The sequence below is a fragment of the Anguilla anguilla genome, chromosome 19 (genome assembly GCF_013347855.1).
Source record: "Anguilla anguilla isolate fAngAng1 chromosome 19, fAngAng1.pri, whole genome shotgun sequence".
Lineage (NCBI taxonomy): Eukaryota > Metazoa > Chordata > Actinopteri > Anguilliformes > Anguillidae > Anguilla > Anguilla anguilla.
The window spans coordinates 12452617-12470929 of record NC_049219.1 but is presented as its reverse complement, the minus strand read 5'-3'; the positions used below and the strand labels follow the sequence as shown (position 1 = coordinate 12470929).

At 37.1% G+C, this 18313-nt stretch overlaps 2 protein-coding genes across 3 annotated transcripts in view; both read right to left on the bottom strand.

The window, feature by feature from the left end:
• Positions 1-147: 147 nt before the first annotated feature.
• Positions 148-5489, bottom strand: agk (acylglycerol kinase). Its single transcript, XM_035401857.1, has 15 exons — positions 5205-5489; positions 5039-5078; positions 4766-4845; positions 4383-4458; positions 4193-4285; positions 3575-3607; positions 3341-3435; positions 3118-3187; positions 2759-2838; positions 2322-2379; positions 1924-2071; positions 1702-1799; positions 1542-1612; positions 1344-1428; positions 148-1164 (listed from the first exon to the last, which is right to left on the bottom strand). Exons 1-15 carry the CDS (start codon positions 5312-5314, stop codon positions 1030-1032), a joined length of 1272 nt encoding a protein of 423 aa, XP_035257748.1. The 5' UTR covers positions 5315-5489; the 3' UTR covers positions 148-1029.
• An 11654-nt stretch (positions 5490-17143) lies between these two features.
• Positions 17144-18313, bottom strand: part of dnah6 (dynein, axonemal, heavy chain 6) — a 64148-nt gene continuing 62978 nt past the window's right edge. Inside the window, exon 81 of one of the 2 annotated variants that reach the window (XR_004763642.1) lies at positions 17144-17993. The gene's annotated coding sequence lies outside the window, so the exon portion shown is untranslated. Of the gene's footprint in view, positions 18195-18313 lie in introns of both variants that reach the window. The other variant, XR_004763643.1, reaches the window with a different exon arrangement.

Genomic DNA, 18313 nt, shown 5'->3' with positions numbered 1-18313 from the left:
CTTCCACAGATTATATTACAGGCATTTATTATATGCGCGCACACGTAGAATTATACTACTAACTACACTACGCGCTGTAAAATGTCATCCAGTGTGTGTGTGTACCAGCATTCAAAAACCCAGTAAAGGGCTTATTTTATTTTCTGAATCATAAACAGAAAACTAAAGTACCACTTATCTGGTCCTTAAACCAGTTTCCTGGGTTAATTCCGCAATGCTGACTGAAATAAACAGTGATGTCTTGCATGTTAAATGCCAGCAGAAACGACTTATACCGTCTAGTCCAGGGGTGTCCGATCTTATCCAGAAAGGGCCTGTGTGGGCACAGGCTTTTGTTTTAGCCCAGCACTAAGTCACTTGATTCTACTTAGTCTTGATTGAAGACCATCATCAGTTAATTAGTTCAATCGGGTGTCGTAGGGCTGGGTTAAAACAAAAACCTGCACCCAACCGGCCCTTTTCTGATAATATCGGACACCGCTGATCTAGTCCATAGGTATGTTATGTAATATTATGTTATATGTTAAGCTATTGTTTGGTTTTCAAGTTTGTGCTCTAGAATACTTCTCAAAACGCTGATTATTTTGGGTACAAATTATACCCGCAGAGCAATTTTTTCTCTCATATTAATTACAAAGACCCCACAAAGAACTAATGCATTTTAATATCTGGTTAACACAATTTCTTTTTTTTAAACATGACAAAACCTTCTCAGTTACTTCAGACCCAGCATACAATTCCAACCTTTTACGCTGACAGCCGCGGACAGTGCAGAGAAGCAACGTGTAGCTGTGGAGAGAACAGAGCTTGGCTGCCACTGCAGCACTGACATTTAATCCTTTATTAGAGTTTCTGAGTTGAGTCTCCAATGAATGGGGACACAGAGCAGAGCGAGGTTGGGTCTTGTGGTCCTTGCACACAGCAGTGAGTCCTGCCCATGATCACAGTGTCCCATCGTGCCAACATTTGTCTCTGCTATCCCTCTATCTCTCCATCCTTCTCTTCTTTTCTCTCCAGCCCGTCGGTCCCTCAGTGCACCTCCGAGAGCAGCTGCTGCCTGCGTTCCTCGCTGCAGAAGAACCGCAGTTTCCGCGGCAACAGCCTCACCTCCACGGGCATGGCCTCGTACTCCTCGCTGTCGATGTTGTAGAAACCGGCGCCCTCCTGTGGAGTGATTGAGAACAGCAGTACTGCAGGTGAGTCGAGATGAACAGGACATTGAACTGAAACTGTGTATTCGGTGTGAACCAAAAATATTTTTGGTTTATCTTGACCAGTTACATCTCCTCCACCACTTTCAGTGAAGAGGCTGGCCTGGGGCAGACTATGGGGCAGTTACTGACCTGGGGCAGGGTGAGCATACAGGCGCTGGCCTCCAGGTTACGCCCGCTCTTGCTGCACAGCATTGGATCCCGGGCTTTCTCTCCACTGCAGAGGCAGCAGACAGAGCCGTGTCTTTTAGAAATAACAAAATGCATACAGACACATTCTACACTCACTCCCGAGTGCACGCACATGCCAACACGCGCACGCACACTCACCCAATTGTGATGAACTCCCCCACAGTCATGGTCTCTGGCTCCACACACACTTGCATGGAGTCATCTGTGCGCTGTGAAGGCCACAAACAGATTCAACACAAAACATTACACACACACACACAATTGCAATATTCTTAACAGTATGCACACAAGTACTCACATTCATGACTGGGTTTCTGTTGTTGGTCTTGATTGACAGCTCCACTGTGGAGATCTGTAGCTCCTCCCAGTGTTCTGGCTCGTCTTCCTTAGGGGGCTCTACAGACAGACAGACAGACAGACAGGCTGTCAGCCCAGCTTTAAAGATTTTGCAGCAGCCCACAAAGAAAGTGGGACGGACACACACACACACACACACACACACACACACACGCGGCGTTACCCTCTACAGGGGGGTTCCAGTAGTTCTTCAGTCGGCGGATGATGCGGTAGATGAGGGAGGGGCGCGGGGGCTTCGTCGTGGACTCCTCTGGGGGGCGGGGCGTGGGCGCCAGGTAGGACAGAGACGCCTGGTGGGTCTGCGGCCAGCTCTGAGAGAACGAAGGAAAGTGTGTGTGTGTGTGTGTGTGTGTGTGTGTGTGAGAGAGAGAGAGAGGGGGAGAGGGAGAGAGAGAGAGTTTTTGAGTTTTAACACACCTTTATTATAACATTACAACAACAAAAAAAACACAAGGCACAAAAACCATCAACCCCTATACATTACAAGGAAGGAAAAAAGAGTAAGAGAGGGAGGGAGAGAGATGTAGAACTGGTCCTGTGGAGAGACGAGCACATTCTCACCTTTAATGTGCTGAACCAGTGCGCTGCCATAGTCTTCAAAGGACCCAGATACCAATATCTGAAAAGGGGGAAAAAGATGGTCATTCTCAGGTCTTACTACACTCTGGTGAATGATCATTCTCAGGTCTTACTACACTCTGGTGAATGGTCATTCTCAGGTCTTACTACACTCTGGTGAATGGTCATTCTCAGGTCTTACTACACTCTGGTGAACGGTCATTCTCAGGTCTTACTACACTCTGGTGAATGGTCATTCTCAGGTCTTACTACACTCTGGTGAACGGTCATTCTCAGGTCTTACTACACTCTGGTGAATGGTCATTCTCAGGTCTTACTACACTCTGGTGAATAGTCATTCTCAGGTCTTACTACACTCTGGTGAATGGTCATTCTCAGGTCTTACTACACTCTGGTGAATGGTCATTCTCAGGTCTTACTTGCTGATGGAGGAGGCCACATCTCTGAAAGCCCCCCAGCGCAGTCCTATCAGGGCAAACACCGGCTGCTCCTTCTCCCCCTGTGCACACACACAGACACAGACCAAACACAAACTCTTCCATCAAACTGTCACAACGCAGAAGCACAGCATCATTCCTCCACTGTGGATTTAGCTCATCCCCACAATTCCTTGCAACTGCTGTAATGCCCTTATCTTAGTTAGGTTCAGTGTCAAGCTTGTTCTTCTCACACAGACTCATTGAGAGGGTGTCTTGGGACGGTGGGAAGTCTGGAGTCATCGGCTTTGGCAAACGGAAGTTTCCTGGAGATGGGGAGTGGCTTCACCCCTCAGACTCACCTTGACCTGCAGCACATCCAGCGGCACCGTTTTCCCCTGAAGGATTGCCAGCGTCGCCGCGGTGATGTGTCTGACAACACCACAAAAAACAAGTCTGAGTGTCGTGAGAAGGGGGCAGGTATTGATGAGAAAAGTGTATGTGTGTCCGTGTGAGCTCATAGGTGCAAGACACTTCTTGCATCTGAGCAGAACGGTTTCTGTGGGGCACACGCAAGATACTCACTTAACTTTATTTTCAGTCTGGAAATGCAGACTCTGGCTCAAGGAATTCTGGGAACCCAGAGGGATGAAGCCAATGGGAGTGCTACTGTACGAATCCTGCATTTGAGCAACGCCCACAAAGCCAGTATTAATATCCCACATGCTCATGCTTTTTAATGAATGAGTGTGCTGCGCTACACAGATTTCAAAGACAACATTTCTGATAGCCAAAATGTCTTCCGGAGTCTTAACTTACCTGATCAGTTCTACGCAGCAATCCTGTGACCACCTGCATAGAGGGACAAACAGAGGGAGGGTCAGTGTGCTTACCCATATCTGAGCACCAATACAGATCTTGAGTCAGTGGGGAAATACTAAACTTGGGGTATATACAGATTTAAACATGCTTTCTGAAAAGTAACTTATTTTCAAACAAGGACACGGTGTCATTGATGTGACACCGTTCAGCTACTTCAGGGCTAAAAGCTTTCCCTTGTGGAGGATCTTCAGCCTGGTAAATGTGAGTTACAAGCCAGGTCCATGAGGTGAGTCCTACATCCAAGAATATGGTCATTATAAACATTTAAATACTCATAAATCATTCTGGAAGTCCCTGAATATAATTATATTTTTGCATAACAGCATATATTTACTTTGGAAGTGATATTTGTTTCAGTACTTTAAAATGTGTTTACTTATAAGGGTCCATATTAAAATATAAAACACATTTTTTCCTTTGGAGTATATTTATTTGAATACTCTGAATTACATTGCAAATTGTTTGAATAAAAGAGTTTGGAAGCTGTTTGTAAATAAGACACGTTAGTGCACTGGTGCACAGGTGACAGGAAACGTGAACGTGCTGCCATGACACCTCTTGCAGAGTTCCATCGCCCCCGGCAACAATCAGCATATCAGTCTGCTCCATCAGCTCCATCAGCTTCTTAGCCTGACCCTCGTAGTCCGTCTGCAGGGGTGTAAGCACACACGTTTTATATCAGCGGTGCACGCGCGTGCACACACGCATGCGCACACTGACACACACGAGGACACACACACCTTACCTTCACAACTTTCACGTCCATGCCAGCCAGGTGTAGCAGGGGGGCTGCATTCTTCTCGAACAGACTGTTGGCTTTCCTGAGAGGAAGAGTAGGAGGAACAGTTCTGAGCCCTTCCAGGGTGAGCGTTTGTTAAGACCAGGCAGGTGGGGCTGGATGCCCCACACAGTCATATCACTCACAAAGAGGAAGCCACTAGAGCCAATAGCAGAGCTCAAGCAGAAGTGCTTGTTCAGGAATGTCAGTCCAGACCAGTAGCTGCGCTGATCTTTGCATCATCTGCACATGCTGACAGTGGGCTCCCTTCAGCCATTCGGACTGACGCATCCATTACTTATGAAAATAATTAATGTGGTAAACTGCGGCGTGTCGAGAAACGCTCTCACCCACTGCAGGCAGCCGGATTGAGGATGACCGTGGCTTTCTTCAGCTGCTCCTGCGGTGAAATCAGCTGGCGGCCGAACTCCTGAGGAAACGCAACGTGATCAGCAGGCAAGAACGGAACCGTCCGAAATCGCGTCTTAAGACTGGCCAGTCAGGCACCGTGTTACACACTTGAACACAGACAGCTATGTATCTCACATTAATGGCATGCAGGTAGAATTGTCAAGCTTGAAAGTACAGTAACTGACGGTATATAATATCTAGTTAAATCTCACCCTGGCCTCCAGGCAGGCTTCTCTTCGTAGCACATTGTCACTGAAAAAAAATACAATTAACAATTTAGTAATTAGTTGTATCTACCATGTCACCATTCGCTCTACAGAATTGCGGGTCTAGACGTTAAAACCAATATCTAACCAAACAATCGAGCCATGTTTTTACCAGTGTTTTCCGTATAGCCAGTGCCCGCCGTAAGACAAGACGCACCCTGCAAACGTGGACTTCTTCCAGTGGTTTCGAAGAGTGCGCAGCGTTTTCACAACTCGAGCCATGATCGTCTACAACCTGCTCCTAATCACACTGCTACATACACCCAACTGATCATAAATGTACTGATCCACACTGTTCAACACTGCGGGTAATCTTAGCGGTCATTTCTCCGGTTGAACCTTCTCTACAGCATCATGTGTAGTCTATTAGTGCACCCTTTAAAACAGTCCTCTGAAAGCGGAAACCGTGTTTCATTATGTAGTTCCACCTTAAGCACACCTATATTAATCAGAAAGAAGAAATGTGTTTTTACTTCATTCATAAAACTAGCATGGAGAGCTATAGTTTCAAAAATATAAAAATAAAAATGTGGTTTTTTGTGTTAACGACACAGGAAGTGAACGACGTGGCAACCGTTTGACTGTTTAACACTATAATGAACTATGTAAATACAGATAGAGAATACAATATTTATGGAGTTGTTAACACTGGCACATCTTTTCACAATTATTTGTTATACTGTAATAAATATTCTGTGGAGATTATTTTGTCAAGTTTTGTGAATCTTCGTTTGATAAAGAGTAGTACAAAGCTTTTGTATTTCTCAACTTTCTCAATGTCTGTTGTAATTTTGCTTTTATTAAAGTGCACTTTTTGGTTTTGTGTCTGTTTTTATTGTGAATTCACACATTTGTCTGTGGCGCCGTGTGTTTGGTAACCACTGAAGATAGAGAGGTGGAGGAAGTGCAGTAGAGCAGTGATTCTCAGCCTCAGTCCTACGGCTCTTTCAGGTGGAAAAAAAAAACGCCTCTGCACCAGAGTAACCAGTTGTCAGCGCGCCTGCCACTTAACATGGAAAACACTTCTTTTGTTGCAGTGTGATCCAAAAAAAAAACAACAAAAAAAACACATTGACATTAGGTTTGCTGAAGGGCACTCAGGTTAGGGATTACAATTATAGTTTCCTCTTCTCCAGGATAGCAAATCAAAATATGATAATTCCTAAATATGACTGTGTTGAAATCTTGTCACCATTTAAAGTACGGCAGCACGCACGCACGCACGCACGCACACACACGCACTCACAAAAGAGCAGGCTACAGATTTAGGCTACAAAAACATACTCATCCTGTGATCACAGTTATGTAAAGGCGACAGTCAACCAGAAGATACGGTGGTGCAGGTCAACGGTTCGCTCGCCATGCCATCCATTCAATTTGTTCCTCTTTTGTCGCTTCTGCTGTGTAAGTAGGTAGAAAAATACTGTTTGAATGCAAAGGGCTTTGGTCCATTGTGAAGTATAAATGCGCAAAAAAAAGAAAGACAAATGCGAGAGGCTCTGTGGCGCAAGAGGTTGGGCTGCCGCTTCAGAAGTATGGAGGTCGCTGCTTTGAATCCAGCAGCGGCCCATCTTTCAGTTTGCGCAGCTTTGGTCCGTTGTGAAGTATAAATGCGCAAAAAAAAGAAAGACAAATGCAAGAGGCTCTGTGGCGCAAGAGGTTGGTCTGCCACTTCAGAAGTATGGAGGTCACTGCTTTGAATCCAGCAGCGGCCCAACTCTCAGTTTGTGCAGCTTTGGTCCGTTGTGATTTAGATAAATGCGCAAAAAAAAGGGAGATGAGTGCGAAGGACTCTGTGGCGCAGGTGGTTGGACCGATCCTCAGGAGGTAGAGGTTGATGGTTCGATTCCCCGAGTGCCGCACCTGAGCAACGTTGGAGGTCCCCAAGGGTGGGGGAGAGGCGTGAGTGAGATGTGTGAGTGAAGGGGGGGGCATGGCGGTGTGGGCCCCCCCCGAAAAATCAGAAAGTGCAAAGAGGGGGTTATGTGTCGGAGACAGAAGAAATTTTGCGGTTTGGGAAGAATGAAAGTAGAATAGTATAATGACTAATTATTATTTGACTTTTAGACCTTCTTACTTCTACTTACTTCTACTTAGACTTACTTACTTCTACTTACTTCTAAATATACCTACTTACTTCTACTTAGACCTACTTACTTCTACTTACTTCTAATTATACCTACTTACTTCTACTTCTAATTATACCTACTTACTTACTTCTACTTACTTCTACTTACTTCTAATTATACCTACTTACTTACTTCTACTTACTTCTACTTAGACCTACTTACTTACTTCTACTTACTTCTAATTATACCTTCTTACCTCTAATTATACCTTCTTACTTACTTCTAATTATACCTTCTTACTTCTACTTCTAATTATACCTACTTACTTCTAAATATACCTACTTACTTCTACTTACTTCTAATTATACCTTCTTACTTCTACTTACTTCTACTTAGACCTACTTACTTACTTCTACTTACTTCTAATTATACCTTCTTACTTCTACTTCTAATTATACCTACTTACTTCTAAATATACCTACTTACTTCTACTTACTTCTAAATATACCTACTTACTTCTACTTACTTCTAAATATACCTACTTACCTCTAATTATACCTTCTTACTTACTTCTACTTACTTCTACTTAGACCTACTTACTTCTACTTACTTCTAATTATACCTACTTACTTCTAAATATACCTACTTACTTCTACTTAGACCTACTTACTTACTTCTACTTACTTCTAATTATACCTACTTACTTCTACTTACTTCTAAATATACCTACTTACTTCTACTTACTTCTAAATATACCTACTTACTTACTTCTACTTACTTCTAATTATACCTACTTACTTCTACTTAGACCTACTTACTTCTACTTACTTCTAATTATACCTACTTACTTCTACTTACTTCTACTTAGACTTACTTACTTCTACTTACTTCTAATTATACCTACTTACTTACTTCTACTTACTTCTACTTAGACCTACTTACTTACTTCTACTTACTTCTAATTATACCTACTTACTTACTTCTACTTACTTCTAATTATACCTACTTACTTCTACTTAGACCTACTTACTTCTACTTACTTCTAAATATACCTACTTACTTACTTCTACTTACTTCTAATTATACCTACTTACTTCTAATTATACCTACTTACTTACTTCTACTTACTTCTACTTAGACCTACTTACTTACTTCTACTTACTTCTAATTATACCTACTTACTTACTTCTACTTACTTCTAATTATACCTACTTACTTCTACTTAGACCTACTTACTTCTACTTACTTCTAATTATACCTACTTACTTCTACTTAGACCTACTTACTTCTACTTAGACCTACTTACTTACTTCTACTTCTAATTATACGTACTTCTACTTCTAAATATACCAACTTACCTCTAATTATACCTTCTTACTTACTTCTACTTACTTCTAATTATACCTACTTACCTCTAATTACACCTTCTTACTTACTTCTTACTTCTAAATATACCAACTTACCTCTAATTATACCTACTTACTTACTTCTACTTACTTCTAATTATACCTACTTACTTACTTCTACTTACTTCTAAATATACCTACTTACCTCTAATTATACCTTCTTACTTACTTCTACTTACTTCTACTTACTTCTAATTATACCTTCTTACTTCTACTTACTTCTAATTATACCTACTTACTTCTACTTACTTCTAAATATACCTACTTACTTACTTCTACTTACTTCTACTTAGACCTACTTACTTACTTCTACTTACTTCTAATTATACCTTCTTACTTCTACTTCTAATTATACCTACTTACTTCTAAATATACCTACTTACTTCTACTTACTTCTAAATATACCTACTTACCTCTAATTATACCTTCTTACTTACTTCTACTTACTTCTAATTATACCTTCTTACTTCTACTTCTAATTATACCTACTTACTTCTAAATATACCTACTTACTTCTACTTACTTCTAAATATACCTACTTACCTCTAATTATACCTTCTTACTTACTTCTACTTACCTCTAATTATACCTTCTTACTTACTTCTAATTATACCTTCTTACTTCTACTTACTTCTACTTACTTCTAATTATACCTACTTACTTCTACTTACTTCTACTTACTTCTAATTATACCTACTTACTTACTTCTAAATATACCTACTTACTTCTACTTACTTCTAAATATACCTACTTACCTCTAATTATACCTTCTTACTTACTTCTACTTAGACCTACTTACTTACTTCTACTTACTTCTAAATATACCTACTTACGTCTACTTACTTCTAAATATACCTACTTACCTCTAATTATACCTTCTTACTTACTTCTACTTACTTCTACTTACTTCTAATTATACCTTCTTACTTCTACTTACTTCTAATTATACCTACTTACTTCTACTTACTTCTACTTAGACCTACTTACTTACTTCTACTTACTTCTAATTATACCTACTTACTTACTTCTACTTACTTCTACTTACTTCTACTTACTTCTACTTAGACCTACTTACTTACTTCTACTTACTTCTAATTATACCTACTTACTTACTTCTACTTACTTCTACTTACTTCTAATTATACCTTCTTACTTCTACTTACTTCTAATTATACCTACTTACTTCTACTTACTTCTACTTACTTCTAATTATACCTACTTACTTACTTCTACTTACTTCTACTTAGACCTACTTACTTACTTCTACTTACTTCTAATTATACCTACTTACTTACTTCTACTTACTTCTACTTAGACCTACTTACTTACTTCTACTTACTTCTACTTAGACCTACTTACTTACTTCTACTTACTTCTAATTATACCTTCTTACTTCTACTTCTAATTATACCTACTTACTTACTTCTACTTACTTCTACTTACTTCTAATTATACCTACTTACTTACTTCTACTTACTTCTACTTAGACCTACTTACTTACTTCTACTTACTTCTAATTATACCTTCTCACTTCTACTTCTAATTATACCTACTTACTTCTAAATATACCTACTTACTTCTACTTACTTCTAAATATACCTACTTACCTCTAATTATACCTTCTTACTTACTTCTACTTACTTCTACTTACTTCTAATTATACCTTCTTACTTCTACTTACTTCTAATTATACCTACTTACTTCTACTTACTTCTACTTACTTCTAATTATACCTACTTACTTACTTCTACTTACTTCTACTTAGACCTACTTACTTACTTCTACTTACTTCTAAATATACCTACTTACTTACTTCTACTTACTTCTAATTATACCTACTTACTTCTACTTAGACCTACTTACTTCTACTTACTTCTAATTATACCTACTTACTTCTACTTAGACCTACTTACTTCTACTTACTTCTAAATATACCTACTTACTTCTACTTACTTCTAAATATACCTACTTACTTACTTCTACTTACTTCTAATTATACCTACTTACTTCTACTTAGACCTACTTACTTCTACTTACTTCTAATTATACCTACTTACTTCTACTTACTTCTACTTAGACCTACTTACTTCTACTTACTTCTAATTATACCTACTTACTTACTTCTACTTACTTCTACTTAGACCTACTTACTTACTTCTACTTACTTCTAATTATACCTACTTACTTACTTCTACTTACTTCTAATTATACCTACTTACTTCTACTTACTTCTAATTATACCTTCTTACTTCTACTTCTAATTATACCTACTTACTTACTTCTAAATATACCTACTTACTTCTACTTACTTCTAATTATACCTACTTACTTACTTCTAAATATACCTACTTACTTCTACTTACTTCTAAATATACCTACTTACCTCTAATTATACCTTCTTACTTACTTCTACTTAGACCTACTTACTTACTTCTACTTACTTCTAAATATACCTACTTACTTCTAAATATACCTACTTACCTCTAATTATACCTTCTTACTTACTTCTACTTACTTCTACTTACTTCTAATTATACCTTCTTACTTCTACTTACTTCTAATTATACCTACTTACTTCTACTTACTTCTACTTAGACTTACTTACTTACTTCTACTTACTTCTAATTATACCTACTTACTTACTTCTACTTACTTCTACTTACTTCTAATTATACCTTCTTACTTCTACTTACTTCTAATTATACCTACTTACTTCTACTTACTTCTACTTACTTCTAATTATACCTACTTACTTACTTCTACTTACTTCTACTTAGACCTACTTACTTACTTCTACTTACTTCTAATTATACCTACTTACTTACTTCTACTTACTTCTACTTAGACCTACTTACTTACTTCTACTTACTTCTACTTAGACCTACTTACTTACTTCTACTTACTTCTAATTATACCTTCTTACTTCTACTTCTAATTATACCTACTTACTTACTTCTAAATATACCTACTTACTTCTACTTACTTCTAAATATACCTACTTACCTCTAATTATACCTTCTTACTTACTTCACTTACTTCTACTTACTTCTAATTATACCGTCTTACTTCTACTTACTTCGAATTATACCTACTTACTTCTACTTACTTCTACTTACTTCTAATTATACCTACTTACTTACTTCTACTTACTTCTACTTAGACCTACTTACTTACTTCTACTTACTTCTAATTATACCTTCTTACTTCTACTTCTAATTATACCTACTTACTTACTTCTAAATATACCTACTTACTTCTACTTATTTCTAAATATACCTACTTACTTACTTCTACTTACTTCTACTTACTTCTAATTATACCTACTTACTTACTTCTACTTACTTCTACTTAGACCTACTTACTTACTTCTACTTACTTCTAATTATACCTTCTTACTTCTACTTCTAATTATACCTACTTACTTCTAAATATACCTACTTACTTCTACTTACTTCTAAATATACCTACTTACCTCTAATTATACCTTCTTACTTACTTCTACTTACCTCTAATTATACCTTCTTACTTACTTCTAATTATACCTTCTTACTTCTACTTACTTCTACTTACTTCTAATTATACCTACTTACTTCTACTTACTTCTACTTACTTCTAATTATACCTACTTACTTACTTCTAAATATACCTACTTACTTCTACTTACTTCTAAATATACCTACTTACCTCTAATTATACCTTCTTACTTACTTCTACTTAGACCTACTTACTTACTTCTACTTACTTCTAAATATACCTACTTACGTCTACTTACTTCTAAATATACCAACTTACCTCTAATTATACCTTCTTACTTACTTCTACTTACTTCTAATTATACCTACTTACCTCTAATTATACCTTCTTACTTACTTCTTACTTCTAAATATACCAACTTACCTCTAATTATACCTTCTTACTTACTTCTACTTACTTCTAATTATACCTACTTACTTCTAAATATACCTACTTACTTACTTCTACTTACTTCCAATTATACCTACTTACTTCTACTTACTTCCAATTATACCTACTTACTTCTACTTACTTCTAAATATACCTACTTACTTCTACTTAGACCTACTTACTTCTACTTAGACCTACTTACTTCTACTTACTTCTAATTATACCTACTTACTTCTACTTAGACCTACTTACTTCTACTTACTTCTAATTATACCTACTTACTTACTTCTACTTAGACCTACTTACTTACTTCTACTTACTTCTAATTATACCTACTTACTTACTTCTACTTACTTCCAATTATACCTACTTACTTCTACTTACTTCCAATTATACCTACTTACTTACTTCTACTTAGACCTACTTACTTACTTCTACTTCTAATTATACCTACTTACTTACTTCTACTTACTTCTACTTAGACCTACTTACTTACTTCTACTTACTTCTACTTACTTCTAAATATACCTACTTACTTACTTCTACTTACTTCCAATTATACCTACTTACTTCTACTTACTTCCAATTATACCTACTTACTTCTACTTAGACCTACTTACTTCTACTTACTTCTACTTAGACCTACTTACTTCTACTTACTTCTAATTATACCTACTTACTTCTACTTAGACCTACTTACTTCTACTTACTTCTAATTATACCTACTTACTTACTTCTACTTAGACCTACTTACTTACTTCTACTTACTTCTACTTACTTCTACTTACTTCTAAATATACCTACTTACTTACTTCTACTTACTTCTAATTATACCTACTTACTTACTTCTACTTAGACCTACTTACTTACTTCTACTTACTTCTAATTATACCTACTTCTACTTCTAATTATACCTACTTACTTCTACTTACTTCTACTTAGACCTACTTACTTCTACTTACTTCTACTTACTTCTAATCATACCTACTTCTACTTACTTCTAAATATACCTACTTACCTCTAATTATACCTTCTTACTTACTTCTACTTACTTCTAATTATACCTACTTACCTCTAATTATACCTTCTTACTTACTTCTACTTACCTCTAATTATACCTTCTTACTTACTTCTTACTTCTAAATATACCTACTTACCTCTAATTATACCTACTTACTTACTTCTACTTACTTCTAATTATACCTACTTACTTCTACTTACTTCTAAATATACCTACTTACTTACTTCTACTTACTTCTAATTATACCTACTTACTTCTACTTAGACCTACTTACTTCTACTTACTTCTAATTATACCTACTTACTTCTACTTACTTCTACTTAGACCTACTTACTTCTACTTACTTCTAATTATACCTACTTACTTACTTCTACTTAGACCTACTTACTTACTTCTACTTACTTCTAATTATACCTACTTACTTACTTCTACTTACTTCTAATTATACCTACTTACTTCTACTTAGACCTACTTACTTCTACTTACTTCTAATTATACCTACTTACTTACTTCTACTTACTTCTACTTACTTCTAATTATACCTACTTACTTACTTCTACTTACTTCTACTTACTTCTAATTATACCTACTTACTTCTACTTAGACCTACTTACTTACTTCTACTTCTAATTATACGTACTTCTACTTACTTCTAAATATACCAACTTACCTCTAATTATACCTTCTTACTTACTTCTACTTACTTCTAATTATACCTACTTACCTCTAATTATACCTTCTTACTTACTTCTTACTTCTAAATATACCAACTTACCTCTAATTATACCTTCTTACTTACTTCTACTTACTTCTAATTATACCTACTTACTTCTAAATATACCTACTTACTTACTTCTACTTACTTCCAATTATACCTACTTACTTCTACTTACTTCCAATTATACCTACTTACTTCTACTTACTTCTAAATATACCTACTTACTTCTACTTAGACCTACTTACTTCTACTTAGACCTACTTACTTCTACTTACTTCTAATTATACCTACTTACTTCTACTTAGACCTACTTACTTCTACTTACTTCTAATTATACCTACTTACTTACTTCTACTTAGACCTACTTACTTACTTCTACTTACTTCTAATTATACCTACTTACTTACTTCTACTTACTTCCAATTATACCTACTTACTTCTACTTACTTCCAATTATACCTACTTACTTACTTCTACTTAGACCTACTTACTTACTTCTACTTCTAATTATACCTACTTACTTACTTCTACTTACTTCTACTTAGACCTACTTACTTACTTCTACTTACTTCTACTTACTTCTAAATATACCTACTTACTTACTTCTACTTACTTCCAATTATACCTACTTACTTCTACTTACTTCCAATTATACCTACTTACTTCTACTTAGACCTACTTACTTCTACTTACTTCTACTTAGACCTACTTACTTCTACTTACTTCTAATTATACCTACTTACTTCTACTTAGACCTACTTACTTCTACTTACTTCTAATTATACCTACTTACTTACTTCTACTTAGACCTACTTACTTACTTCTACTTACTTCTACTTACTTCTACTTACTTCTAAATATACCTACTTACTTACTTCTACTTACTTCTAATTATACCTACTTACTTACTTCTACTTAGACCTACTTACTTACTTCTACTTACTTCTAATTATACCTACTTCTACTTCTAATTATACCTACTTACTTCTACTTACTTCTACTTAGACCTACTTACTTCTACTTACTTCTACTTACTTCCAATTATACCTACTTACTTCTACTTACTTCTAATTATACCTACTTACTTCTACTTAGACCTACTTACTTCTACTTACTTCTAATTATACCTACTTACTTACTTCTACTTAGACCTACTTACTTACTTCTACTTACTTCTAATTATACCTACTTACTTACTTCTACTTAGACCTACTTACTTCTACTTACTTCTAATTATACCTACTTCTACTTCTAATTATACCTACTTACTTCTACTTACTTCTACTTAGACCTACTTACTTCTACTTACTTCTAATCATACCTACTTCTACTTACTTCTAAATATACCTACTTACCTCTAATTATACCTTCTTACTTACTTCTACTTACTTCTAATTATACCTACTTACCTCTAATTATACCTTCTTACTTACTTCTACTTACCTCTAATTATACCTTCTTACTTACTTCTTACTTCTAAATATACCTACTTACCTCTAATTATACCTTCTTACTTACTTCTACTTACTTCTAATTATACCTACTTACTTCTAAATATACCTAGCTACTTACTTCTACTTCTACTTATACCTACCAAAAACAAGACAGAAACTGATCTAAAAACAAACCCAGACATTTATTAATCTAAATTACAAACAAAAACACACAAAGTTCACAAAACCAAAGCTCTCCACACAAATCACAAGCCAGGGGACGTAACACCCCCACCCATAAGACAATTATTTTTTTCTTCAAATTACTATACAAAACTAAACTAAACAAATTGTCCAGAGAAGTCTGCCGCCATCGCTGCAGGGAAGTGTGTGTCTGCGTGCGTCCTCGCCGCCGCAGGGAAGTGTGTGTCTGCGCGCGTCCTCGCCGCCACAGGGTAGTCTGAGCACGTCGTCGCCGCAGGAAGGTCTGCGCACGCACGCACGCCGCAGGGAAGTCTGACTGTCCGTGGTGTCAGAAGTGGGATGGCAGATCCCGGACGAGCCCGCATTTTGTTACGGCTGGCTCGACTGGCCGCAACAAACAAAGTCCAGATGCACCAAAAACAAGACAGAAACTGATCTAAAAACAAACCCAGACATTTATTAATCTAAATTACAAACAAAAACACAAAGTTCACAAAACCAAAGCTCTCCACACAAATCACAAGCCCGTGTACGTGTGTGAAAGAGAGAGAGAAAAGATTGTGTGTCTGTGTGTGTGTATATATATAAATGTGTGTGTGTGAGAGAGAGAGAGAGAGAGAGGAGAGATTGTGTGTGAGAGGAGAGACTGTGTGTACGTGTGCACATATAAGTGTCTGTGTGAGAGAGAGAGGTGAGACTGTGTGTATATGAGAGAAAGAGAGACTGTATGTGTGTGTGGGCATATATGTGTCTGTGTGCATGTGTGAGAGAGATAGGAGAGACTGTGTGTGTGTGTGTGTGTGTGTGTGTGAGAGAGACAGAAAGAGAGGAGAGATGGCGTGAGTGTATGTGTGTGTATGAGAGAAAGAGAGACTGTGTGTATGTGAGAGAGAGAGAAAAAGAAAGACAGGAGATTGTGCGTGTGTGTTTGCATATATATGTGTGTGTGCATGTGGGAGAGAGAGAAGAGACTGTGTGTCTGTGTTGTTCGTGTGCGTGTGAGAGAGAGGAGAGACTGTGTGTCTGTGTTTGTGCGTGTGCAATGCACATGTGTGTGTGTGTGTATGTGGCAGAGGAGAGTCTTCTGTGTGTATGTGTGTCTGAGTGTGCATGTTTGAGAGGGAGAGTGAGAAGAGTCTTCTGTGTGTGTGTGTGTGTGAGAAAGAGAGAGGAGAGACTGTGTGTGTGTGTGTGCAACCATATTCATCAAACAAAACAGTACCCTTTCTGCAGCAGTATGTGGCCTGGACATTGAATGTAAATAACAATATATACTCACAATCAGACCAAATTCATAAAAGATATAAATATTTAATTTAACAATCCACAAGTCTCTATATCTACAAATGGCACAATTTCACATCCATTCAATCTACGAAACAGGGCTGTCAGTTGTGACCACTACTGTACGTACAACATACACTATACGTACAGTACTTATATTTGACCACAGTAATAAGACGGTATGAAATCTGGAAAGTCTGGAACATCATGATGGAATAATGCCTGACACGACAGATGCAACATTTAGCCAAATCCGTACATTAACTGTAAGCTGTAGTCACAAAAATATCAGACCAATCAATTCAGCCAAGGAAACCAGCTAGTTATTGCTGCTAACTGAAGTGCATCACTGTAAACATGCCTGCTAACCAATTTATATAAATTAGAGGGACAGCCAGAGAAAGCAAACATGCCTGCCATCATGTTTAGTTAGCTAAACTGACAGTGGCTTACAACGAGAATGATTTAAACAAAAAGCTCTCTCAAAAGACTTGCATACTTCACGACGTGACCAGAAGCATTAAACATTAGCCACATTAACAGGAGTGGAGTGGCATGGCTGCTTACAACAAACTAGTTCGCTTACGTTAAGTAGCTGGTTGGCTATCTAGTTAATGTTATCTACACAGCTCGCTAGCTTACTCATTTATTGATGCAATGTAAGGACAACATCGGACACCAAAGAGAAGTGTATTTCCAAGTAAAGTTCAAGTTAGCTGGCAACCATTACAGTTAACTTTGGTTTGCAACAAAACATGCATTTACCTTTCGGTCGAGCATTGTTGTGCAGCACATTGCCTTTCGAAGTCCAACGTCAGATCCGATTTAGCGATCACAACTACTTATTGACTACAAATCCCATGCTTTCAAAAATACAAATAATGCGTCACGGTTGGTCAAAACGTAATCAATCGAATAAAGGGGACAATGGTCATTTCTTAGGTTCTCTGTACATTTTATGGACTGGAGCTACATTGCGCATTCCGCAAAATGTTTACCTCATCATTAAACGTATGCATCTTTTTGTAAAATTTCGTTTAATTTCATTTTCAGGAGGCCTTCATCTTATAAATTTATAGAAAAATAAAGCAATACAAGTGGTCCATTTTTCATGACAACAAATAATTGTGCAGAACGTTTGTGTGTATTAATTAAATTAATTAAATAGTAATTCGTTTCAATA